General features: G+C 51.4%; 3 protein-coding genes across 3 annotated transcripts; 2 read left to right on the top strand and 1 right to left on the bottom strand.

Moving 5' to 3' along the window:
• The first annotated feature begins 649 nt into the window (after positions 1-649).
• LOC131671387 (serine/threonine-protein kinase PAK mbt-like) lies at positions 650-5,304 on the top strand. Its single transcript, XM_058947762.1, is given in 10 exon segments — positions 650-1,238; positions 1,636-1,912; positions 1,914-2,517; positions 2,520-2,710; positions 2,712-2,867; positions 2,947-2,988; positions 2,990-3,406; positions 3,408-3,481; positions 3,700-3,853; positions 3,943-5,304. Coding segments are annotated over 9 exon segments (2,031 nt in total). The 5' UTR covers positions 650-1,238; positions 1,636-1,681; the 3' UTR covers positions 4,105-5,304.
• Positions 5,305-8,500: 3,196 nt separating this feature from the next.
• Positions 8,501-24,340, bottom strand: LOC131671437 (RING-box protein 2). The gene is made up of 2 exons (XM_058947834.1): positions 23,996-24,340; positions 8,501-8,811 (listed from the first exon to the last, which is right to left on the bottom strand). Exons 1-2 carry the CDS (start codon positions 24,147-24,149, stop codon positions 8,630-8,632), a joined length of 336 nt encoding a protein of 111 aa, XP_058803817.1. The 5' UTR covers positions 24,150-24,340; the 3' UTR covers positions 8,501-8,629.
• On the top strand, positions 13,802-22,363 carry LOC131671435 (facilitated trehalose transporter Tret1-like). The gene is made up of 7 exons (XM_058947832.1): positions 13,802-14,269; positions 17,420-17,851; positions 19,959-20,084; positions 20,731-20,854; positions 20,926-21,099; positions 21,167-21,546; positions 21,629-22,363. The coding sequence occupies exons 1-7, from the start codon at positions 14,153-14,155 to the stop codon at positions 22,214-22,216; spliced, it is 1,941 nt and encodes a 646-aa protein (XP_058803815.1). The 5' UTR covers positions 13,802-14,152; the 3' UTR covers positions 22,217-22,363.
• Positions 24,341-24,522: the final 182 nt, after the last annotated feature.

Genomic DNA, 24,522 nt, shown 5'->3' with positions numbered 1-24,522 from the left:
ATAGTTATTCAAAAAAACAACATCAATAATTATATACACAGAGCTTTGCATTCTCAATGACTAATTGGATTTCCACAGATAAAGGTGTCAAAGGTAAAGCGGCCGCAAATAGCATTACCCGCGCGCATAGGGGTTTCCCATCTAATAATTACTTAAGTGAACTCAATCTGCATATTAATTATAAAAACACCTGTTCAGATAGGCACGTGAACACTTGCAATAGCCAAAGCCTTTCACACATATAAATATCTCAGTTTATCCATATATTGCAATCTATTCACAAAAGGTAAGAGTATCAAAAAAGTCGAGTACTGCTCCAATTTTCATTTCGAAGGTGGGCGTATACACGGACAACGGTTCTGCATTGTGTGCAGTCATATTCAGTTCAGTACGCGCGATTAACCGCCCCACAATAATGCAGTCGCTTTTGATAATTTCATTGAAGGTGGAATAGGTAGAGTAGCGTGCACCAACTCGGTGTCGGTACAGTCAGGCCGCGCACAGGCACTAGGCTGGCCGGACGAGGGGCGAATGCCAACGCGAGCTCCGAAAAGTGCCTGCAGGTAGCGTACGCGTTTGTGGCGGTGGCGCGAGAAAGACGAGGACGGACTACAGAAAGAGAGAGAGAGAGAGTGAGAGAGAGCGCACGTATAGGTATATATCCATCATCGTACGTTTGGTACGCGGAGCAGCAGAATGTGAGAAACCGCGCCCCGCCTGCAAGCAAGCAAGCAGCGTAAACTGCACCTCATTCCGTCCAAGTGCGTGCATCATCCGGAAGCTCTGTCGACAGTGTCTGCCAGTGCTAACTACAGCCAGAACTACCTGCCGTTTTCCTTTTCGTCTCGTCGGTGCGCTCGTGACGTGCCTACATGCCTCTACTACGCTTAGTTTTGCCTGTCCCTTTGGCTACCTATAGCGTTCTATCGAAGACTGCACTGTGCGTGTGACTGTTTGCCAGTCTGTGCCTGCGTCGTGAAAATGTCGGCTAACCGCTGCTGCTGGTTCGGATTGGAAAGTCGCTGTCGTCGCCGCGACTGTTATTGCAGCAGCAGCAATAGCCAGCGTCTCAGTTTAGCCGCCGGTTTATGACGAATTCGACCACGACCGATTGACAATTTAACAAGCCGAGACAGCTAAGTGCAGCCTTGCTTCCTAGCTCCCGTCCTGTCTTCCGCGTGCAGCTTGTATCTCTGCTCTACTCTCCGTGCATAGCAGCGCGCATTTCCCACAAATACGTGAGTATCCACTTATCGCTCGCTTCCGCCTACTTTTCTGCAGCTATTAGACCATTAACCAGTAGCGCTCTACGTTCTGGAATGCGCCACTTGCTTTTGCCTTTGCTTTTGCGACGCATCCGTCAATAAAGCATTTGTTGTTCTATATCCACCACTTTCCCTTGCTCAATGTTCTAGGTACTACTGCACTTCTTTCAGATCTGCTTCTACCCTCTTTTGTATATCCCTGTTGGTTGCTATTTTCTCACTGATCAATAATGGTCTCACTTGTTTGCATTGCATCTGTTGTTAAATTTAAATATTGATTATTCCCAAGTTCTGTCACCTTAGTGCTTTGCTTTGTAAAACTGCTTTTTACATAAAATTTACTTAAATATTTTGTTATTCTTATTTACAGAGAATTTAGTGACTGCTTTCTAAGATAGAATTTTAGAGCTATTGCAATGTTTGCCAAGAAGAAGAAGAAACCCCAGATTTCAACTCCAACAAATTTTGAACACAGGGTCCATACAGGCTATGATAGGCAGGAGAAAAAATTTGTTGGCTTGCCATTGCAATGGGCATCTATTGTTGGGAATAATCAAATTCTCAAGTCTACTAATAGGCCTTTGCCTATGGTTGATCCAAGCGAAATAACGCCAACTGAAATTCTTGACTTAAAGACTATTGTTCGCCGGCCACAATGATCCAAGGTTAGGACAATCATTTATTGGCAACAAAAGTGCAGAGAACAACTTGCCAAAAATCATTAGTGTTGCAAGATCGAATTCTCTGAGGTCCTCCAGCCCACCAAGACTGAGGAGAGACTACAGAAATAATTCAAATCTGCCAGCCTCTGTTCCAGAGGGTCAAGAAATATCTAGCAATCCAACTCCAACACAAATGTATCCTAATTACAATAAGCCTCATGGCTACATGGACAAAATCAGACAAAATTCTCCCAGTGTTGGACCAGGAGCCAATACAGGTCACAATATTATTCCTAATCTGCAGAATATGAATCCCAATATGCAATCATCACCAAACACACCAAATATGGGTGTCAATGCACAGAATTTGTCCATGAATTTCCAAAATTTAAGTCCCATTTCAAACATGCAGAGTCCACCTTCCAATTCAAACATTCCACAGATGCAAGATTATGATTTTCAAAGAATGAACCCATCAATGTCAATGCCCCAAGTAGCCCAGTACAATGGCAACATGCAGCAAACTAAGTTTGATCCATCCAGAAATCAACCAGTGCCTCAAAGCATGATGATACATAATGCTCATTCTAAGTGTCACCTGTTGGATCTATTGCTTCTCAGCGCCCACTAAGCCAGCTCAGCTCTCATAATGTACCAAAACATATGCAGAATTACGGTCAGACAGAAAATCCAAATTTTCAGACTCAGTACCAGAAACCCATTGAAAGTTCGCAATCCATGCACAATCTTTCAAAAGCTGGTGCTATGACCTCCATGCCTGGTTTTAAGTGCCACTACAGACCAGAATCAAAATATGAAGAGTGCCATGTCCTCTGGTAATCTTGCTGTTGCTTCAACTGCAGCTTCGAATAGCTCTGGAAAGCAGAATGCTGAACAGAGACTGACTCATGAACAATTCAGAGCTGCATTACAAATGGTGGTATGTATATCTTCCTTGATTTTTTGAGCCCTTTTCTCAAATTACCAGTACATTTTTTTATTATTAATTTTGTTTGCAGGTAAGCACCGGAGATCCACGGGAAAACTTGGAAAACTTTTTGAAAAATTGGTGAAGGAAGTACAGGAATCGTATGCATTGCGTTAGACAAAAAGACAAATAAACAAGTGGCTGTAAAAAAGATGGATTTGCGAAAACAACAGCGCCGAGAATTATTATTTAATGAAGTGGTCATTATGAGGGATTATCACCATCCAAATATTGTGGAAATGTACGACAGTTTCTTAGTGAATGACGAGCTGTGGGTGGTTATGGAGTATTTAGAAGGTGGAGCACTCACTGATATTGTAACGCACTCGAAAATGAGTGAGAAGCAAATTGCTACCGTTTGCCTCCAGTGCCTTAAACCTTTGCAATATCTGCACTCGCAAGGCGTTATACACAGAGATATCAAATCAGATTCGATTTTGTTGACCGCAGACGGCAACGTCAAGCTTTCGGATTTTGGTTTCTGTGCTCAGGGTTTCTCAGGAGTTACCCAAGCGGAAATCGCTCGTGGGTACACCTTATTGGATGAGCCCAGAAGTTATATCCAGGTAATTTTGCATCAAGTACATTTTTTTATATCATGGAACTATACTTAGTTGAACAGATGAATTTGAAATTTAACTCCATTTCCTAGAGTAACGCTAGAAAACTTTTACAGATTACTTGTTGCACTCACTATTTCGTGCAATAGTCTTACATGTGAAATTGGGACTTTTTGTTAATATAAATTCACTGATCGATTTTTAATAACTTTATTTTTATAAAGGTTACCGTACGGCCCGGAAGTTGATATTTGGTCATTAGGCATTATGATAATTGAAATGGTTGATGGAGAACCACCATTTTTCAATGAACCGCCATTACAAGCAATGAGACGTATTCGAGACATGCCGCCACCAAAACTAAAAAATTCTACAAAGGTAAGCTAGTTATTCATATCTCTATTTATTTTCAAACAATAGATATGAAATTACGAAGAGAATTCAAGCAAGTTGTTAACAAATTTTAGGTAAGTCCGGGCCTGCAGAAATTTTTGGAGAAGATGTTGGTTCGCGATCCAGCTCACCGAGCAACTGCCGCTCAACTCCTGGAGGATCCGTTCTTAAAGCAAGCTGATCATCCGAGCATCTTGATTCCGCTAATGCGACGATCAAGGCATACGAATTGTTAAGATGAACGAGACTCGCTTAATTAGAAAAAAAATTATACTGCAGTATTGGAATTGATAAGGTCGATAAAGCGAAAATTAAGTTTTAGGCTTGCATACATTTGTGACGAGCACGTTCGACATATTGACGTACTTTCGACGCTCATTCACTGAGAGCACGCATTTAGTTATCATATTGTGCATCAAGTTAACTAGGTTCTAATGAATGTTGTAACAACTACACGAAAACCTATTTCCAAGTGCCTTTACGGAGTAGGATTCCTTGATGAGATGTATATATACTATACACATATGTATTAACACATCGTTTAGAGATATTGTTATCGTACATACTTGCTTTTTTTGTATTTTTCGTATACATATCACATATTTCACACGTCTAATGTATATCGGTTCAATAAGATCCAGACTACAGTCATGTACGTTTTCATCACGCTAATTTAACTAACTTCGACTTAAATTATTTTAAAGTTCATCATTCACCAAAGGCATTTCTTCAAATCTTTTCACACTTATGAACACTTTTTCGTCGTTGTTTTAATTTCCACTAATAGTCATAGACAATAGGTCGACAGCTCTCATATATTATCAATTCGACAATTTAATTGAGTTGAATCCGTACTTAGTACTTAAACATTGAATTAATAGAAAAAAAACTAATGTTATATATTACAAACAAAACTAACCAGATAATCTACAGTTGTTCAATTGAAAACTCATAACTTTTACATTCCACGTAGAAAAGGTATATGTGATATTTTTTATCGGCAGAATTGAGGAAAAAAATAAGAAAGAGAGAAAGAGATGATGAAAAAAATGATTTTTTTCATATACAGTTGCGCGTTGAGAAAATTAACTGATGTAAACTTTGTAAACAATTTTTATGTAAATGCATTGTTGAATAATCTTAAAGGATTATAATTCCATGTTAAGGAACTTTTTATCATGCGTAGCGCTTGATCTTGCCATGATCATACGCCTGTAGAGTTTAGCAATATTATTTTTATATTAAAAAAGACCAGATCTATTGTATTATCGATCATACAAATCGCATCACTTGTTTTTTGGATGTTTGATGAATAAGTTTATACACTAGGCTATTAATTTTTATGAGTTTTTTGTGCTATCAATCACGAAAATTACAAGGCGTTGTCGTGTAAATATATCAAGATTATAGGTTCAAAATAAAAAGTATATCCTTTTTCCAGCATCAAAGATTGTATTTTACTTAGATCCCGTGGAAAATAGAGTGAGTAATGTAAAAATGATAGAAGAGGAAAAAATTGGAGTGGCGAAAAAATCATGTGGTCTGGTAAGCGGGCGCTTCTAGAAATTGAAATAAAAACGCGGTGGCTGACACAGCAGGCACATGTGCGAATTATCCTTTATAAACTGCCTTTTACTCGACAAGGCAAAACAAACCGATTAGCGCGCTAAGTAAGAAATTTCTTTTGTCGGCCGAAACTTTCCATGGTAGTTCGAAGGCCTCGGTTCGAGGCGCTCGTGCTGTTTCTGCTGCTGCTGGCGTCAGAGGACTCAGAGGCGACAGACTCTGCACGCAACGGCCCGAGAGGCTCGGTGGCGCCCCACGAATTGCCCGAGGTATCTGTTGATCGCGAAATTTTATTACGTTCGAAGGTCAATTTCGTGGCGGATGACGAGCGGACGCCGCTTCAAAAGTCCGCTCGTGCGATCGTTGCGCAATCGCATGCTTTTACGCCAGATTGACTGCAATTGTTTGCTTGTAAGTCAATTTCAAGAAAGTTCACCTCTGGACGCTCCTGCAACGTAATCGGATCGCTTTGTTACGGCAATTTCACTTAATTTGCAAAAGCGACTCGTGCCAACGACTTTGGGACCAACAATAATAACCGTTTTTTTTTTCTCGTTTGGCAAATTGTGTATCGAGCATGTATTTCGATAACACTGAAAACGGATGCTTGGTTCCTGCTGAATGATAAAAAAAAACGTCACCTGGGTGAATCGGCCAGACCGGAAATTCGTTGCTATTTATGTAAGAGCTGCATGGGAACCTTGAAATTGTGATCTTTCTTCATTTGATTTTTGCGCAACTTTTGCCGATCGCACAACTGACAATTGACGACAGGAAAGTCAAGGAAAACGGCTCGTCACTGATTGAACATAAAAACGGTATAGTTATGATCGCGCAACAAGCTGTAAAATGTGAAATCAGTATACGCGCTCCGGACGTTACTTTTATATATTTTGCACCGTTGTTCCTCTTCTGGACGTTTACCTTTGATTTATCGAGGCATATTCATTGGTTAATTTAGAGATTAATAATGGTAATTTTGGAGCGTTCGGAGCGACGCTTGTTCAGGGAAAGCGATTATTTCATGATCCTTGCCGGAGGCAAAACTGACGAAAAAAAAATTGCAAATGCTCGGGGCGGACAAGGAACAAGGGAAAGTGCTGGTGAGGCGTAGCAACGACAAGTCTGCTTGCGGACAATTCCCAATCGGGACGTCGTACATTGCATCGCGTGGGCAGCGAGCGAGACTGCGAAGTAACGGCGCGATGCAATCACTGGGTGAGCCGACGCTCGAGACCCGCAGAAAGTATAGCTGCCGGTTCGACTTTTGCCGACGCTATTGCACAAGCTGCGGCATTCGGGCGTGAATGCCGAGGCCGGTCAGGCGGAAGAGCGACGCGCCGATGAGTTCGTATAAGTAGACGCGTGTAGAGAAGAGGCCGAAGACGGCTCGCGGCTCTCGGCTCGTGGCTATTGGTCGGCTCGGGCGACGAGCCCCTCGGCCGACTTGGACAGCTCGCCTGCGGCGCGCGGAAGCGTGCATCTGGCGTCTGGCGCGACCGGCGGCCCGACAGCGTGTGGTTATCGGCTGGCCGGCAGCGCGCGGGCCCAGCCGATTGGCGGCGACATTGGCGATCGGCGAAGGAACAATCTCGTCGAGCCGGGGAGCCGCTTTAACAGGCTGCCATTGTCGTTGGCGTAGTTTGCCATTTAGCCAATTGAACGAGCGCGGCTAGACGTCGCAGGCTCGCGCGGGTCGGGCGCGCGGTGTCTGCACGTCGGCCGGCTCTGTCGTGCGGGCCGTCGACGCGATTGCCTCGATGAGCCGCCATAGAGCTCTGGGAAGAAAGCGCCGCTCGGACGCGAGCGTCACGGCGCGCCGCGGACGCGCGCAATCGAAACACGTCGGCTTCTTCCAATCGCGCCGGCGCATGATGTATCGCGCGCGCGAGTTGCGCAAGCGATTAATATAGCGCCAATCTTGGCTGGAGGCTCGTCCTCGGTCTCGAACTGCGCATCTTTCGCGACTCCAAGGTCGCGCGAGGGTGTACGTGCAGGCGGTCGCGTCGGCTGTGCCTGTGCCTGCTCCGCCAACGGGTGCTTCCGTTACCAAGTGAACCGGATCCACGCGGGCGCCTGTGCTCCTTGACGGTGGCTCCGGTCCTTTTTTCCGACATGCCGCTGGCGCCGTCGGCTCCTTCCTTTTGCCGCCGCTTTCAAGGACCCCGTGCGCGCCGTGTCGCTGCTCTGTACTCGCGGCGATCGGCTGCCGCGCGGAAATCGTGGCGAGAAAGGATCTCTCGCGGCGCGAGCGCTTGCCAACAGGAACAAATAAGCTGGCCATCGCGCTCGAGCGAAACCGATATTTTCCACGATTTGATCAGGCGGCAACCAGTCGATCAGACCTACTTTTTTGCTCGTCGCGAGGGACATTGTTGTTTTATAAATATCGAGTAAAAATGGACACACTTGCATGGAATAACAAGCGACGAAGAAACCGACATTTCATTGATTTGCAGCGAGAGCTTTGCCGAATCGGCGCCGACAGAGGATATATTTTCGATTGGGCCGGGCTCTGGAAATACCGACGAGCTAATCGGCACTGAGATAAGTGGCCGCGGCCGCGACCGAGCGATCGATCATCCTAGCGCGCGTTCTCTCGCAGTGCAGCGGCCAGGCAGCGGCTGACGCAACGGCGCTGCAAATCGCGCCGGAGCCTCTAAGCTGGCTACGTCATGGCGTCATGGCGTCATGGTTTTCGGAATGCGCGGCGGAGGGAGGGAGAGAGAGAGAGAGAGAGAGAGAGAGAGAGAGAGAGAGAGGAAAAAAACAAGCAGCTTGCGAAGGCTCGTCGGGGGCAGAGTCCGGCTTTCTCGAGCGCGATTGGCCGAGCGTCGAGACGAGCCTCCGCAATTCCTCGGGCGTGTTTCCCTTTCGCGGCTTACGACACGTGCCGCCGCGCTCGTCCACTTGGCGCCACGTATCTTCTCGTCGACTTGTTGAACGACTCGGCGCACCTTGGCTCCGCTCGCCGGAGGGCCGATGTGCACCTGAGCGCACCAGCGCGATCGATTCGGCTCCGCTATTGGGTTATTACGGGCAGTGCAAATGCGCGCAAGCTTTGTAATCGAAGCAAATTTATTAAGGCTAATGAGGTTTTTATCACAATGATTCATGCTCGCGGCGCGAAGGCGCGGGGATGGAGCGAAGTAGACGACGAAGAGCTCGAAGCACGCGAAGAACGCGAGCGGCGACTCATTTGCCCATGCGCTGGATGGACCACTCCTGCTGGCAGAGCGGGCACCGGTTGTTCTGCTTGACCCACAGCGACATGCAGCAGTAGTGGAAGGAGTGGTTGCACTCGCCCCAGACCACCACGCAGTCTTGCTTGCCGTAGAAGTCCTTCTTGCTCTCCGCCTGGCAGCGTAGGCACGCGTCTGAAACAATGCAGAAAGCGATGCTTCTTAGTGTTGCGACGTACGTCGTGGCATTTATTTTGGCAATCCGACGAGAGCGAGTAGGCATTCCCGCGCCCACCGAGTCATCGAACGATCTTCGCTCGATACTTGTTATAGCTGTTACCCGCTTCGTCTGCCTCGCACTCGGCCGCCGATCCTGGCTACTGACGAACGGTCTTTGTATCGATCGCGTCGAGAGACGCTATTTATGGCGCCAAATTTATGACGTGCAAAAGCAAAACTCGCACGTACGGAGCAACAGCGATGTTTGCGTCAAACGTCGTGATTTTCCAATGGAGAAAATTAGTATCGGAAGCGATCAGTTACTAGGTAGCGCAGTTTCATTGAAAGATTTGGAAAACGGTGTTGAGAGCCGCCTGTCATTTACGCAGCAGAGGCACTGAATGTTTCATGCAACTTTCAGCGACAACTTACGACATGCAACAGTTAGTATTGACCAATTGGATTGATTCTAATTAATCGAGCTATTCTGAGAACGATATTGGCGAAAAGAACGTTGATTCGACTGACAAGTTTACCTGCGACTGAAATGATCGAACGTTGCAAAGTAGGAAAACGAGCGACGCGCGTCTAGTTCCTGTAATTGAGACGCGGAGAAATAATAAAAGGCGATAACGGTCTTAGCGCACTTGGCGCAATCGCGCGCAATTAATAATTTTTTACAGCTGAGATTGATATTTTGATAAAGCGCATTATACTGTAGAAGATCTCAAAAATTTACGAACCGGCTCGCAGTCGAGCTTTGCTGCACTGTTATGCAATGGTTATAAGCTCCGGTGTCGTCGAATGAATTTTTCTTGAGGTTGCCGGTTGCTTCGGACGCGACGGACTGCTGTTCGGCAAGGAGGCACGCGGCGAACAATGCAGCCTCGGATCAAATTAAGCAAACAAATCGAATAAGATGAGCCGAAGAGGACGGGGAATGGCAGTTGAGTGGAAGGCAATAAAAACCGATGCACGGCTGAAAGCGCACGTAAAGCAGTAGTTAATAATTCGATCGACTTGACGTCGTTTAAGCGCTCGAGCGAATACGAGAGTGCTCTTCTGGTAGTATTCCACTACTGTATTCTCTGCGGCGATATGTGCCACTTGTTAATGGTGCTACTTTTATCAATGTATCGGCGTCGCATGTACGCTCTGCGCAGTCGAGCCTTTCCATTCCATTTTTCATCGCTTTGCCGATACAAAGCTGACGTAACTCGCTGCATCTATCTCGCTGTATTATCGAGACAGCGCGCACTTGGCAATGCGTGTCGTGCCGATTGCGAAGCGTTCGGCACCAAAATAACTAACGCTGCGCGACGGGCCCCGAGATCCGCCGAGATTCGCCGAGATGCGCCGAGATACCGGCATTTTTCGACTTTCGAAACGCTTCGCGCTCCACAGGCACATCCGTTATAGCGGTAGCCCGTCCAAAAAGTTCCACGGCGATCAATCGTCGAGACGCGTCGAGGCGAGCGGACAGCTACGATCGACCCCCCCTCGATCATTGTAACGTTCGCGAAGATACTTCTCGATCCTTCCATGTCCGACTGTCATTCGATAGGCAAACTGGCTTGTCGGTACTACGCCTTTCTATCGCCAATTGACAACCGGATTAGACTGCATTTGCCTGCAATTAGCGAGCGACACCAACAATTATGGAAATGCCCGAACGACTGCCGATTAATCAGATTTTTCTAGATCGTTTCGCGTCTTCGCAACGCATCGCCGAGACGATTGCTTGACGTACGTTCGATCCACCTCTCTCCCTCCCTCCCACCCTTCCATCCTCCCTCTCTCTCTCTCTCTCTCTCTCTCTCTCTCTTATTGTCGCGTCTTTCTTTGCATTGTCCGGCAGACATAACACTCTGCAGAACTGTCTAGAACCCCTTTGTTCTCGCTTTCTCTAATTTACATTTTTTTAGAAAAAGGAAGAAAAAAGTATCATGGTGGCTCGTTTTCACTCAGCTCTGGTCTGAAAATGGATTGTCATACGAATGATTGCAGTTGCTAATCGTAATAACATGGTTTTATGTAACCCACGTTGAAATAAAATTCCAATTCGGTGTATAAACACACAGCTCACTTATATCCTCAACGGTATAGCTTTATTTTTTTATTCAATACGGATAATATACATTGTTTTATGAGCAATGTGATCCTGACCTACTGAATTTATTAGAAGAAAAAACTTTTCCTATCCAGTCAAAAGTTTTTGCTCCAGACAAACTTTTTACAGTCTAAGCTCGTCAAATGATGTGTACTCGAGCCTTTCCGAATTTATTTTGGCTTTTGTCCAATAATTTTTCCATGCTTGTTGGAAAAAAAAAAAAAAAATACCGCGCGCTGATGGCCGACAGTCACTGAGCAGAAATAGCCATCGGCGCAAGAATAGACCAGGTGTATGCCTGATTTACGAGCGATGTAAGCAGAAAAAAAATGCACGGAGCGTCTCGAATGTGCGATGGAATCATTGGATCCGATGTAAGGCTGTATTGTGCTACTGATGACTGATCAATGAGATGCTTTGTTTGCCAATTTTTATAAAGCTGAATATTGAATTTGAGCAGCGGTAAATTGCAAAAGCTGATAATGAAATGTTGGCCGCTGAGCGCTTCCCAATTAACTGGATTTGGAATGTTACCAAACAGTGGAACTACTGTTTACAAGGAAGCTACTTGTTGAGCATTAACTCGAGATGAAAGGCTTATGTCACTCGTAAACCACTAATACACTGACACTTGACAAAGATTACGGATACGAATGCAGAGGTAACGAGTACTCTTGATGAAGACGAGTCGATCCCAGCAAGTTTCAACGTGGTGGAGGATGTTGACTCAACGTTACATTGGCAAAGATTAGAGATCGAGGCGATGGTTGTCTGGGTTTTCTCGGCCGGATAGGAAACATCAGGCTATGAAACTTGTCTTGAGCGATAGCAAGTAAATATTGGTTCTGCTTTTGTTGGTTGTCATCCGATGAGGTTGCAGCAGCTATCAGTTGTGCGAGCCGTGCGTTTCGCTTCCATTGGTCAAACTCGAGAAGCGAAGGTTGCCGGCTGGGATTGGGATAACGGGCGAGTCTCTACGGCGCTCGGTGGAACAGCGAAGAAGCAAGGCAGTGGCTGGAGAAAAGCTGCCCGTCGGCGACATTGCGCAGCGTTATCGCGGCTTCGGCACGTGCTCGGCGAGACTCAAAGTCAGGGCCGACGACGAGGAATCGGCGCGCGCTCGGTCCGCGTGCGTCAGGCTTGGTATCGGTCGAGTCCGCGCTGGCTGCGTCGGGAAGCGCTGCGGACGCGCGGTGCCTGTCAATTGTCGCACCAATCGCGCTCGTAAAAATGCACGGCAAGCTCATGTACGGCGCGAGCTATCTGCGAAGCCACGCCGTGCGTCGACGCTCGGCGATCGAGCTCCGCGGACCGCTGAAACGGCTGCGGCACGAGCTCGCGCGCTGCCGCCGTCGGCAGTGCAAACAACGCGGCAGCGACTCCCGCGCTATCAGCTTGTAAATCTGCAAAGTTTTCTAGCAGGCGGCTCCGTCGTGCGCCGCAGCCCGTCGCCGAAGCCGCGAGCAGCGGGGGCGCGTGAGAGCCTGCTGCTGCTGCTGCTGCTGCTGCTGCTGCTGCTGCTGCTGCTGCTGCTCGGCCCAAAACGGCTGCTCGGCTCTTTCCGCGCGCCAATCGTCAGCGAATCGATAGCAAAGGCTAGTGACACGCGATAAAAATTGGTCTTTATCAAGCTAGACTAGATTGAGGATAGAGGTCGGAAATTTCCGACCCAGATTGCGCACCGGCCAATCCGCTAAAGGGCGCTGCGATGCGAGCTGCACCGCAGCAACTTTGCAAAAATAAAGGCGACGCTCGTTATCCAGTTGGCGGGCTTATTTTTAGCAACAGATCTCGTTCCTTGATAGACCTATTATCGCATCGACGGTGTCAACGTACCTTCGGACGACTGTCCCCCGGCTGGCATCTTTGTTTATATGAAAATGACCGTGCCCAACTTGATTCCGAGCGCGTTCACAGGTCATTCGATGCTTCGAGCGGTGCGCTCAGTCGTGATCTATTCATGACCTGTTCCATTATTGATTTTTAGCTCCGAGCCAATCTTGTATGGCGTCTCAAACAAATGCAATTTTCTAATGAACTCTTCTCGTCACATTTCTCGTTTGCTTTTCACGCGTCTCTTCCAAGCTTTGAAAATTCTTCTTGACGCTCGACGGCTGGGCCATGCGTCTGTACAAGTTCGAATACTTGCGGCAGGCACTTTTTCTGGCGTGGGAGCGAACAACGAATGACAAAATAGAAGGCGTAGTTGAATCGTCAATTGAGCTGAAGCAGCTGTCGACAAATTGACATCGGTTTAATCTTATTCTGGAAGTTTTGGTTGGCAGTTGTATATCTCGTTAAATGTTTCATCATTGAGATTGAGTCAGCCAAACAGCCACTGGAGCCAAGACGGACCAAAAGTGCTGTAAGGAGTACAATAAAGTTGGGAGTAGAGAAGCAAAGGAGCACCCCATAAAGGAGGTTGTCGAGCCATGTCTAAAAAGTTCGTAAAAATGTCGGGAACGAGCGCGAGCCTGCGCGCCAGCCCTGGGACGGAGAGCCGGACGCGGGTGGCGCGGCGCTTCGTCTCCCGTCGTCCCGGGCGAGCGGATATTCCGCGTTCGGCGAGATGTCGCGCTCGCGCCTGGAACCGGAACCGGAACGGTACGACGGGCTGGGCTGGGCCGGTCCCGATCGGCGATCGGTCCGATCGCCTTTGGCCGGCCTCGTTCTCACCGGTGCCGAGCGCCGAAAGTGGGTGAGCACAGGGCATTCGGAGGAGAGGCCTAGAGGAGTCGAGCCGCGCTACCCCTACTCTGGCGCGGCGCGCGCGCTCTCGCGCTCTCGCGCTCTCGCGCTCGACGCGTATAAAAGACAAGAGCCGGCCGCGCGCGATCTGATTAGCCGAGTGAAATAGCGAGCGGACGGTTCATGAGCACGCACACGTTGTCCGCGCACTGGCTCTGAATCGTCTCGGCTGGACTGGACTGGACGCGACCAGACGTTCCGCCCACGCGCTGGCGTGTAGCCTGGTAGCCGAGTGGAGCGAGCGCAGGTGAGCAGAGAGCGCCGGAGAGTGCGAGCAGCGCCGGCAGTGGGCGCTGGAAAGCCACGGAGTGCGGACGACTGCGGCCGAGAGAGTAGCTGGCAACAGTAGCGGCGGAGCGTACACAGTAGAGGGAGACGACGAGCCGATAAGGTCGCTCGCCTCGCGATTCCACGTGCGGAGCAGACAGCAGCCGGCGCCCGTCAATCGCCACAGCAAACATGTCTTCGACGCAACAGCAGCAGCAGCAGCAGCACCACCACCACCACCACCACCAGTCCAGGCGGCGGATCATGCAGCCCTGGCCGCTGTGCCTCGCCAGCTTCGGCAAGCCCAAGGTGAGTCGGAGGAGAGTCCGGCCGGCCAGGCGCGCCACGCGAGCGCGGCCTTCTAGAAGGATCCGCGGGGCCGCAGGACGAGTCCGCCTCGGTGCTCGCGCTGCGGCCGCGACGCCCACGCGAGGCGTCCTGGAGACGACGGGCCCGAGCGGCCGTCCGCACTGGCCGGCGAGCAGCCGCGGACGCGCTGCGGCCGGTGGGAAATCGAGCCCCGATCGACTCGAGCCGGATGGCCGATTTGCACGGGCGCGCGAGCCCGCGACCCTGCTGCGTGGCGACCCGCGCGGGCGCACGCTCCCCTCGGCCTCGAGGTCCCGGGGCCACGCGGGTCGCCGAGCAGCACCGCCGGCCTCCTCTTCGCCGGGTGAGCGGCCGCGCGGCCGGCGGCTCTTCGACGCGTCGCTGCCACGCTCGTCGGGTAAGCGCGCGCGAGTCGCAGCAGCGGCAAGCCGATAATTTATTGATCGCCGGCGCGGCATCAGTGCGCGCGGAAGCTCGCGGAAGAAGCGTCCGCGAGGGGCGGCAAGCCCGGCGGATCCACGTGCTCGCGCGTCCGGCCGGACTGCACGTGGATCGGCGACGCGACGCTCGCGTCGGCCGACGCCAAGCGGTCGACGCGACGTCCTCTCGGACGGTCGCCGACGGCGGGCAAACCTGTTCCTCGCGCCGCTTGCGAACGGACGGCAACGCGAGCGCGGCTCGACTGCTCCGCGTTCTCGCCGGTCGGCCCGAGCGAGTCGCGAATGGTCGACGGGATCTCGAAGCCCCGGATGCGCGCGCCAGTTCGCGAGCCGTGACGCGACGCTCGCGCGGCGCCTGCGCGCGTGGCGAGGCGCGCGCGCGCGCGAGCGGAGTGCTGCCTGGTCGCAGGGGCGCCAACCGGGACTCTCCTTCTCTTCTCCGCGGCGGCTGGCCAGCGGAGCGCTTTGCCGGGGCACTTTCTCGCTCCTCGGCGGCAGGCAGCCGCTCCGTCGGAATTCGCGATAGGCGGAAGGGGGTCAGGGCCCGATGACGCACTCGAGCGGTTTCCACGAAAGCGCCGATCGCGATGGAAAAGCAAGGTGCCAGCGGGAGCGAGAGCTGCCCTGGGACAGTCGGGGTACGGCGGCTCGGCTTTCCTCGTCCGCCAGCTCGGAAACGCGCGGCTCGGTGTGGGATTAATCGTTGCGCAACCGCGAGAGATGATCACGCTCCGATTACGCTTGGCCGATTTCCCGAAAAGCCTCGAGACTGCGGAGCCACACTCGCGCGCCGACTGGTCAACAAGTTCGTACGCCAGTCCTCGCGTGATCCGACACAATTTCTCTCAGTGGCACAACAACGCGATAATGATGACAGCCTAGGCTATACGTCAATCGCACTTGTTTCAGCACTTATATTCGGCTCTTCTTTTCTTTAGGCCATTGCATTCAGGCTCTGTACGATGAGTCTCGATCGCTCATTAATCTATATCAGACCGGGAGTAGTCTGATAACAATTAGTAGGGATTAACAAAGCAATTTAGTGCGGAAGTTAATCTTTATTTAATGAACTAAATAACGGATACAAGTCCGAGTCGCGTGAGACTGGTCGTTTAGCCAAACGCATAATTTATCGATAAAATAAGAACTAAAAGTGACTTTTCATCGAATTCCGACAAAATTCGATTGCGTCCGCGGCTATTATCTGTCGGCGAATAATATGCAAATAACGTTGGATGTAACGCGCCGTTGTAACAGCCACGCAGCCACGCGGGCTTTCAAACTGATGTGCATAAAAGAAAACCCGGAAGTTAAACTGCATGGTAAAATCGTAAAAACGCACTCGGCTATTACGCGTTGGATGATGATTTTATTAAAAGACGCTGATCAAAGTCATCGCAACATAATCCGAGATTGCGCATATTGTTATCGTGAAAAACAATTTGCAGAGATAGTGAAATTCGATAAGGCGACGGTCGCGTAGAAACGGTTGACAACCACATGGAATGCACAGCCCAAGGAGGCTCGGAAATGGACAAAAGGCACGATCAAATAGGAAGATCGCTATGATCAGCTGATCAAAAATGCTGGAAGCCCAGGGCAAAAAAGTTCTTTATTTCTGACTGGGCAGCGGCAAAGCTCGTACGACGTGGTCGTTACGTGCTACTGTCGCGATTATTACGTGACAATCGCGGGTTCACGCAGAGGCCGACGACAAGCTGATGTGCATTTATTTTTCATATGATAAATACACGCGAATAGAAGAGCATTTTCTCTATGTCTTTGCCAGTAGTGGCAGCGCCGAAAGGTTATCGAAAAGTTCAAGCGAAGAAGGAGAAGACTGCAGAAACGAGGCGTCTATCGCACTTGGTTCGGTCTATCGCACTTGCTCGACTGCTCGGACATTCGGACACTGTGAAAACTGATAAATCTCGTATAAATAGTCGGACTTTCCGTCTTTATCCTCCGAAGTGTCTAAGCGTCTGTCGTCTCTAATTGTTCTTCAGTTGTTTATTGGCTCATTAGCTGACGAGCCCAACGAATTTTAAGCCTTGTCGAGCTCCACTTCTGTGCGGTACGTTTCCTCTTTTGTTCCTTCAGCCTAATCGTTTTTCAGTTTCCTTTGTCGCTCTCCGGCAGTTTCTCCGTTTATTCAGACGTCCTACTGCAAGCAACAGTCTCGTCGTGACAGAAGCGTTTAGCTCACAGTTGGGCTGCATTGTTTGCTTTAATTGCAGCATTAGACGCCAGCGCAAATGCCCGAACACGTGGAGTGCGGTGGGCAAACAGGGGCGAACAGGGGCGAACAGGGGCGAACAGGGGCGAACAGGGATGAACAGGGGCGAACAGAGGCGAAAAGGCGCGAAAAAGGACGGAGTGGAGCGGAAAAGCAGAAAAATGACGTGACCCTAGAAAGGAAAGGAGCGCGCCTACGTGCGAAGAGAGCGATTTTGGGCAGCAGCTCGACCCTCGTTATCGTGCGGCAGAAGCCGTGAATGCGGAGATTCATTGATTAGGCGTCGGAAAACTTTCGATATCGGATGAGCCGCGAGCGAGACCGAGCCGGGGGGCAGCTCGTTAGCACGCCAGAGGCGCGTCGCCGCGGACGAACGCGCGAATGGACGAGCAAACGACAACGAGCAGCGAACGAAGCTGGTTTAACGTCTGACCCGAGGGCACGCTGTTACAGGAGCGGGCGATCCTGCCGAAGCAGTACTCAAGGGTGCCGTCGATCGCCCGGAGCAGCTCGAGCCAGCTGGTGCAGGACTGCTCGTCCAACTCGACCCTGCTGAGCCAGGTCAGCCCGTTCGCCAGCCAGCTGGGCTTCGAGGCGCTCGCCGACCAGCCTCAGGCCTGTCGATCCGAGCCCGAGCAGCAACAGCAACACTACTATGCGGACAACCTGCGCAACAACCAGCACAAGACCCTGAACGGCTCGCGGATCTACCACGAATACAGGCAGCTGGAACCGCTGCTCAGCAAAGACGAGCCGGCCTCCGACACCAAGACCCTCATGGAGTCGCAGGACCTCGAGAAGCCTACGGGCCAGGCCGTGCCGCCCGGCGTGCCCCAGTTCCAGAAGGCCCAGCGGCGCCGCAACAGGCCCTACTACCTCACCCAGGTGAGTTGCGCGTGCCCGCTAGCTCGCCGACCGCGCAGGCCGGGCACCGACGAGCGACGTCGCCCACGGCGCTCTTATCGCTGCGCGAGCGTCTCGGCGTTTGACGGCGTTCGACGGCGTTCGACGGTGTTTGGCTGCCGCACGCGCCGCCTCTCTGGTCCTTCAACCCGAGGCCTGCTCTGGCGGGCAGCGCCGAGGCCTCCGGATCGAGATGGACGAGGGCTCGCCAATCACCGCTCCCGACGAGTCGCCGCGCGCGCGAACGCGCATGCGGCCGTCTCGAAAAACTTTCGGTGGGTTTCGAGGCGATCGAGCACTCGGGATCGTGCCGGCACGGCGGGAGAAGCGTTGCGGCAATCAATCACGCGCGCGCGATTGAGAGTCACTCGAGAAGCGCCGCCGCGCCGGAAGACGCTCGCGGAATGCTCGACAATTATGTAAACGGATCACGCAGCGCTGGAGGCGACCGCGAAAACTTTTCATCTTCGCTCGCGCGAGTCGCATCGAGATCGAATTTTACGGAGCAACCAGCGCCGGGCAAACAACGCCTTGCGCAACCAGCGCCTCGGAAGCCCAAAGAAAAACTTACGCCTTTGCTTTTACAATTAGCCGAGCGCGTTTGTTTACTCGAGCTTGCGAGCGCGCAAAGCAATACATTTAAGTTATGCGTTGACTTTTCCTGCTCGTACGAAAGTATGCGATGGTTTATGACAATGCTCATAAAAGAAAAAAGCGAAAGAGCGATTTGACCAAGTACGCGAATGCGCGCGTGCGAGCGCCGAGTGCAAGGATCTTCGGAGCGTAACTTCGCTCTCTCGCGCGTAATGATCGGCGAACGGAAAAGTACTGGCAGATCAGACGAACTTGGGCATTGTAGCGGTGCACTGGGCCCGTGCTACGGCGGCGCTTGTTGTTTCGCCGACGGGATAAAAGCGGCGGGCCGCGCAGCTGCGCAGCTGGCGATCACAAAACGAAGGCGAAGGCGCAACTGCCGGAAGCTTGCCGAGGCGGACTGGAGGAGAACGCGCGGACCTTGAGCGCCTCGTTGCCGCGCGCGTGTAAAGCGTAAAAATCGTGCTCTGGTCCGCCCCCGCGAGCTGCGTGGGTGTCGGCCTAGTTGGCGCGAAAATTACCGTCGCAAGCTCGGCGCGCGCGAGCGGAGCTTTCCAATTTGAACGGCTGCACTTGGCGACTCGCGTAGAGCGTCGCGCTGGCCGGAAGAGCGCCGACAACTGGAGCTCAGGGGTACGAGCGAAAACCGGATTCGAATGGACGTTGAGACGGCGCGAGCATTCGACATTGCAGGCTGCTCGCAGCGACGCGCCAAGAATACTCTACGACGTTTGACGCAAGGCGAACTTGAGATTGCGCGTTTTCTGCTTGCCAACGGCCCATGATCGGCATTGACCCTCGATTCGTTCGCGGAAAGCAGCAATTCAGCAATTCGCTTGCTTCCGCTCGATTACTTCGGCGGAGCTTGGCCGTGAGAGACGAGAGGGGTCGGCGCGAATGACCCGGGACTGGCCGGCAGATCGACGCCCGGCGCGAGCTTCGAGGGCCTGCCCTCGCGACTCGAGGCCCGACTCGGCCTGGCAGTAGCGCGCAGACGTGCCGGCCAGACGGTAGCTCCGCCAATGCGGAAAGGCGTAGCGCGCGGAGCAGCAGAGACAGTGATCGCGCCAAGATAGCGCACATCCGACGACTGCCGGCCGTGGGGGGCTACGATATGCGCGAGTACTTGGAGGCAGAGAGCGCGAGAGAGGAGGGGGTCCGTGCGTATAAGAGAGGCCGCGACGTCGAGGGCTCCACAACAGAAGAGCGCGAGTCCTGCGCGGTAAACACGCGCGTATAGGCAGTTCCGCTCGTCCGTTTGTCCGTTTGTCCGTTCGTCCGTTCGTCCGTTCGCCAGCAGCAACAGCAGCAGCGCTACACTCGGCAACATGAAGATCCTCATGCGAGCCGACACCCACGTGAACATCGAGGTTCCGGGCAACGCGCCGGTCGCCAAGTGCACCTTCAGCCAGGTAGCGCCCGGCCGAGCCGTCGGCTGCGAGGCCTGCCACGGTCTTTCGTGCTCTGGCCTAATCGTCGCGATGGATCGTTGCAGGTGCTGGCCGCCTTCTCGGTGTCGATCGGTTCGATGGTCGTGGGCTTCGCCTCGTCCTACACCTCGCCCGCCCTCGTCACCATGAAGGACAACACCACGACGTCCTTCCTAGTCGACGAGACGACGGTAAGTACCGACAGTCGCCGACGGCTGGCCGAATCATCGGCCAAGTTGTCGGCCGCGCCTTGCCAACGGACTCGGGACGGTTTTCATCGCGACACCCGACAGTCGAAAATCCAAAGGTTCGATCGCGAGGCGGCACGGACGGCTCGAATTGGCGCGTTGCGCAACTCGTCGCGAGCGCAATTTTACAATCGTATTATTCCTTTTCATTCGATGCGCGAGCCCAAAGTAGCCGCAGGCAGCCGATGCAGGCAGCATCATTGCCTCAATTGAGCGCGGATGCGCGATCGTTAAACGATCGTACGGCTAGTACGTTTGCGTTTGGCGTCGTTTGGCGACGGCTCGCGCGCCCCGCACTCCGTGTGCGCACGAGAATTTTTCCACGCTCGCTCGGCTCTCGGCTCACGCCTCGCGCACGGACGCGCATTCGAAAATAGCGATCATCGATTAGAGCTCGGGCGACTGATTGACTGCGGGCGCGCTAAACGCGAGGAGCAATCAAGCGTAGTGGACGCCGTGCGCGAACGCTAATGGCAAGTGCGCGGCTCGGCTCGGGCGACGGCCGCGAGGCGGAGGTCGCGCGAAGGTCCTCGCCGGAAGGCGCTCGGAGCGCAGTGCACCTGACGACGGCCTGGCCGCTTGCTTGCAGAGCTCGTGGATCGGTTCGATCATGCCGCTGAGCGCGCTGGTCGGCGGCATCGTGGGTGGGCCCCTCATCGAGAACGTCGGCAGGCGGAACACCATCCTGTCGCTGTCAGCGCCGTTCTTCTTGTGTGAGTATCGCGCGAGAGAGTGCGCGCGAGCACACCCCGCGGGCCCCGCTGACCGACGCGTCTGCTTGCAGCCTGGCTGCTGATCGGCTTTGCCCGCAACGTAGGCATGGTGCTGGCGGGCCGCTCGCTAGGTGGCTTCTGCGTGGGCGTCATCACGCTGGCGATGCCCGTCTACCTCGGCGAGACCATCCAGCCCGAGGTACGCGGCACCCTGGGCCTGCTGCCCACGGCCTTCGGCAACATCGGTGAGTTGGGCGACGCGGCCCCGCCGCGACTGACCGAACGACGCTGACGCACCCGTCCGCTCCGCAGGCATCCTGCTGTGCTTCACCGTGGGCATGTTCCTGAACTGGTGGCAGCTGGCGCTGGCCGCGGCGCTCGTCCCCGTGCCCTTCGCCGCGCTCATGCTGATCATTCCCGAGACGCCGCGCTGGTACATCGCCCGCGGCCAGGCGAAGCGCGCGCGCAAGTCGCTGCAGTGGCTGCGCGGACCCGGCGCCGACGTCAGCGAGGAGCTGTCCAACGTGGAGAAGATGCACGTGGAGAGCGAGCGCGAGGCCAACCAGTCGGGCCGCAGCGAGCTGCTCAAGCGGCGCAACCTCAAGCCGCTGGCCATCTCGCTGGGCCTCATGTTCTTCCAGCAGATGTCGGGCATCAACGCCGTCATCTTCTACACGGTGCACATCTTCCTGGTAAGTGGGCCGGGGCGAGCCGCCCGGGCCGCCAGGCCGCCAGGCCGCCGTGCCGCTCTAACGGGCTCTGGTGCGATCGCAGGAGTCCGGCAGCGAGATCGACGGCAACCTCAGCACGGTGATCGTGGGCGTGGTCAACTTCGGCTCGACCTTCCTGGCGACGGCGGTGATCGACCACCTGGGCCGCAAGGTGCTGCTCTACATGAGCAGCCTGAGCATGATCGCCTCGCTGGGCGTGCTCGGCACCTACTTCTACCTCAAGGACAACCACTTCGACATCGCCGGCCAGCTGGGCTGGCTGCCGCTCGCCTCCTTCGTCATCTACGTGCTGGGCTTCTCGCTGGGCTTCGGGCCCGTGCCCTGGCTCATGATGGGCGAAATCCTGCCGGCCAAGATCCGCGGCAGCGCCGCCAGCATAGTCACCGGCTTCAACTGGTCCTGCACCTTCGTCGTGACCAAGATGTTCACCACGCTGACCACCCTGATCGGCTGGAGCGGCACCTTCTGGCTGTTCGGCGCCATCTGCCTGGCGGGCTTCGTCTTCGTGCGGCTGTTCGTGCCCGAGACCAGTGGCCGCTCGCTCGAGGAGATCGAGCGCGGCCTGACCGGCGCCGCGCTGCGCAGGATGAGCGCCGTGGCCAACATCAAGCCCACGCCCATGGCCTGCTAGCCGGCCGGGGCCACGCCTTGGCGGCCCCTCTGCGCGCAGAGCCGCTGCGAGCTCGGCCGGGACCTGCGCCAACGCAGAGCAATAAGTGCCTCCGCGCGGCCTCCTCCTGCCGACGGCACAAATCTTCGTTTCGTTGTTTTGCACGACGATCGCCGATTGATCATGACCTTTGCGACGAATGCTTCAATTGGTTGGCAGAAGCGCGGTGCGACACTAGCTTGCCGCCGCCGCCGCCGCGACTGCTATTCATATTTTCCTTCTAGCGTACTTTTCGAGTCCAGCGCCACTGATCAGTCGCCGACGCGACAAAGTCGCCTATACCTATAGTCAAAGGCTTGTGTAGAACCATTTCTTTTTAGTGTACTTTTCTTAGCCGTGTATTTGCGTGTAAATAGCGTGAGAGGGTTGCGTGTGACTACTTCTGAATGATACATTTTTACGTTTTGTAAGTTTATCGGAGCGCCAACGGAGAGCCGAGTCGAGTAGCGTACGACTATATCCGCGCGAAAGGACAGCACGCCGGTCACTGGCTTTCTCCGAGTGTAATCAAGTACCAAATCAAGAGCGTACTTAATTTTAAGCCGCGAGACAGCCGTTGTAAACGTGTCAGATGGATCTGAAATGACGTTCCTTTATTCGCGTTCGAGCAGCAGCTCGAATTCTTCTCAAAACGTGATATCCAATGATTCCAATTATGCATACCGCTATGGTAATATAGATAGTGATGTTTTTTTTAAAACGTATGCCAGAAGCAATGACTATTTTTCTAGCAAAGACAATCATATCTAATCTATATTTATTGTTATGATACTTGTCAAGAATGTACCTGTCCCAAAATCATTGTTAAAGATCTAAGCGAACGAGCATTGATGCAATGTTGAAGTGCAGTTTCAAATAGCTATTATTATATAATAATTATATATTGAAGAAAGAATCTAGAGCTTAGAACATTTTATTGATTTTTCTAAGTACACCTCGAGATATGTACTTGTTAAAAACTACAATGAGTAAAAAACAAACTTTTCCATAATATTTGTTATCGATTCAATTGCTTCCACACAACCCATTTTACCATCATACCCATTTTTTCATCATACACAAATTTTAAAAAATAAATATCAAATTATTGTCAATATAAAATTCTACATTGTTGAGATAACAAATTCTCTCTAATCATATTTTATCTTTTACGATTGCTTTGTTTTCTCAATTCTGAATAATTAATAAATTTACAAACATTTTAGTCAAATAAATCATCTAGTTATACAGCTGTTTAATGACCAAACCACTCATAGGAAGAGAGTAAATGAACAAGCTTGAAATATCACTCTCCTAACCAATGTTTCTTATTTACATACTTCATTAGCAATTGATTTATTATCTAAAACTAATATTACTTCAACTCAAAACATCAGACTCATTGTTAAGATTATTAGAATGACTTTCATTACAAGTCGAAATTCAAAGTAAAAAAAATATATCTGTCAATATTATTCGACTAAAAATTTAAGGTAAACTATAGTAATTTGAACAATTCGATTCAAGAAGGATAAAGCAAATAAAAAATTCTTATACAACAAAGTGTGATGTAAACAGCTGTGTTAGCAAATCAGTGCAAGCAAGAAAAAAATAAATAGATAATGTGAAATTGTCGTCCTTGACATTGCAATAGAACTAAAATAATTTATCAAATAAAATTACGTAAAAACGGATAACGTGATCTGTGGATCAACGTAAACATACAAGAATTGAATTGGAGGTTATGAATAAGCGGCTTACCCATAACTTGAACACGGCAAATCGCACAAGTGTCACATTCGACGTCCCAGCTCCACATGGCTACGGCATTCCACTTTTTCAATGTAAACATTTTATCATTCTTATTATTATCACCGTCACCGCGCTCTAAATTGTCTTGCTCTGTATCACCCATTTTCGTCTACGTCTCTGTAACCTTTTCTGATAAACCTACTGATATAAGTAGTTCTACTTACAAACTTGTTTTTATTTTATTTTATACAGTATAAATTCAAGAGTATAGATCACACAAGGAGTAATTCGACTCGTCCTTATGTACAAAAATGTTCTGTTATTATTCTGTTATAACTATAAGCCAGGACAATATATATGATATATATACAAATGTTTTCGTTTTGCCTTTGATTTGTCAGATGGTAAGGTAGGTTCCTATGTTCATTATACTATATATATTAGTGCATGCGCAAACCACTTTCAAATTACAGAGGGTCTACATGGTCTACGGCGAACGCCGATCCACAATATAGTTATAAACTTATACATGGGAA

Source organism: Phymastichus coffea, unplaced genomic scaffold (genome assembly GCF_024137745.1).
Source record: "Phymastichus coffea isolate CEN01 unplaced genomic scaffold, Cenicafe_Pcof_1.1 PCOF00125, whole genome shotgun sequence".
Lineage (NCBI taxonomy): Eukaryota > Metazoa > Arthropoda > Insecta > Hymenoptera > Eulophidae > Phymastichus > Phymastichus coffea.
The sequence above is the reverse complement of the archived record's forward strand: the minus strand, read 5'-3'. Positions and strand labels throughout refer to the sequence as shown.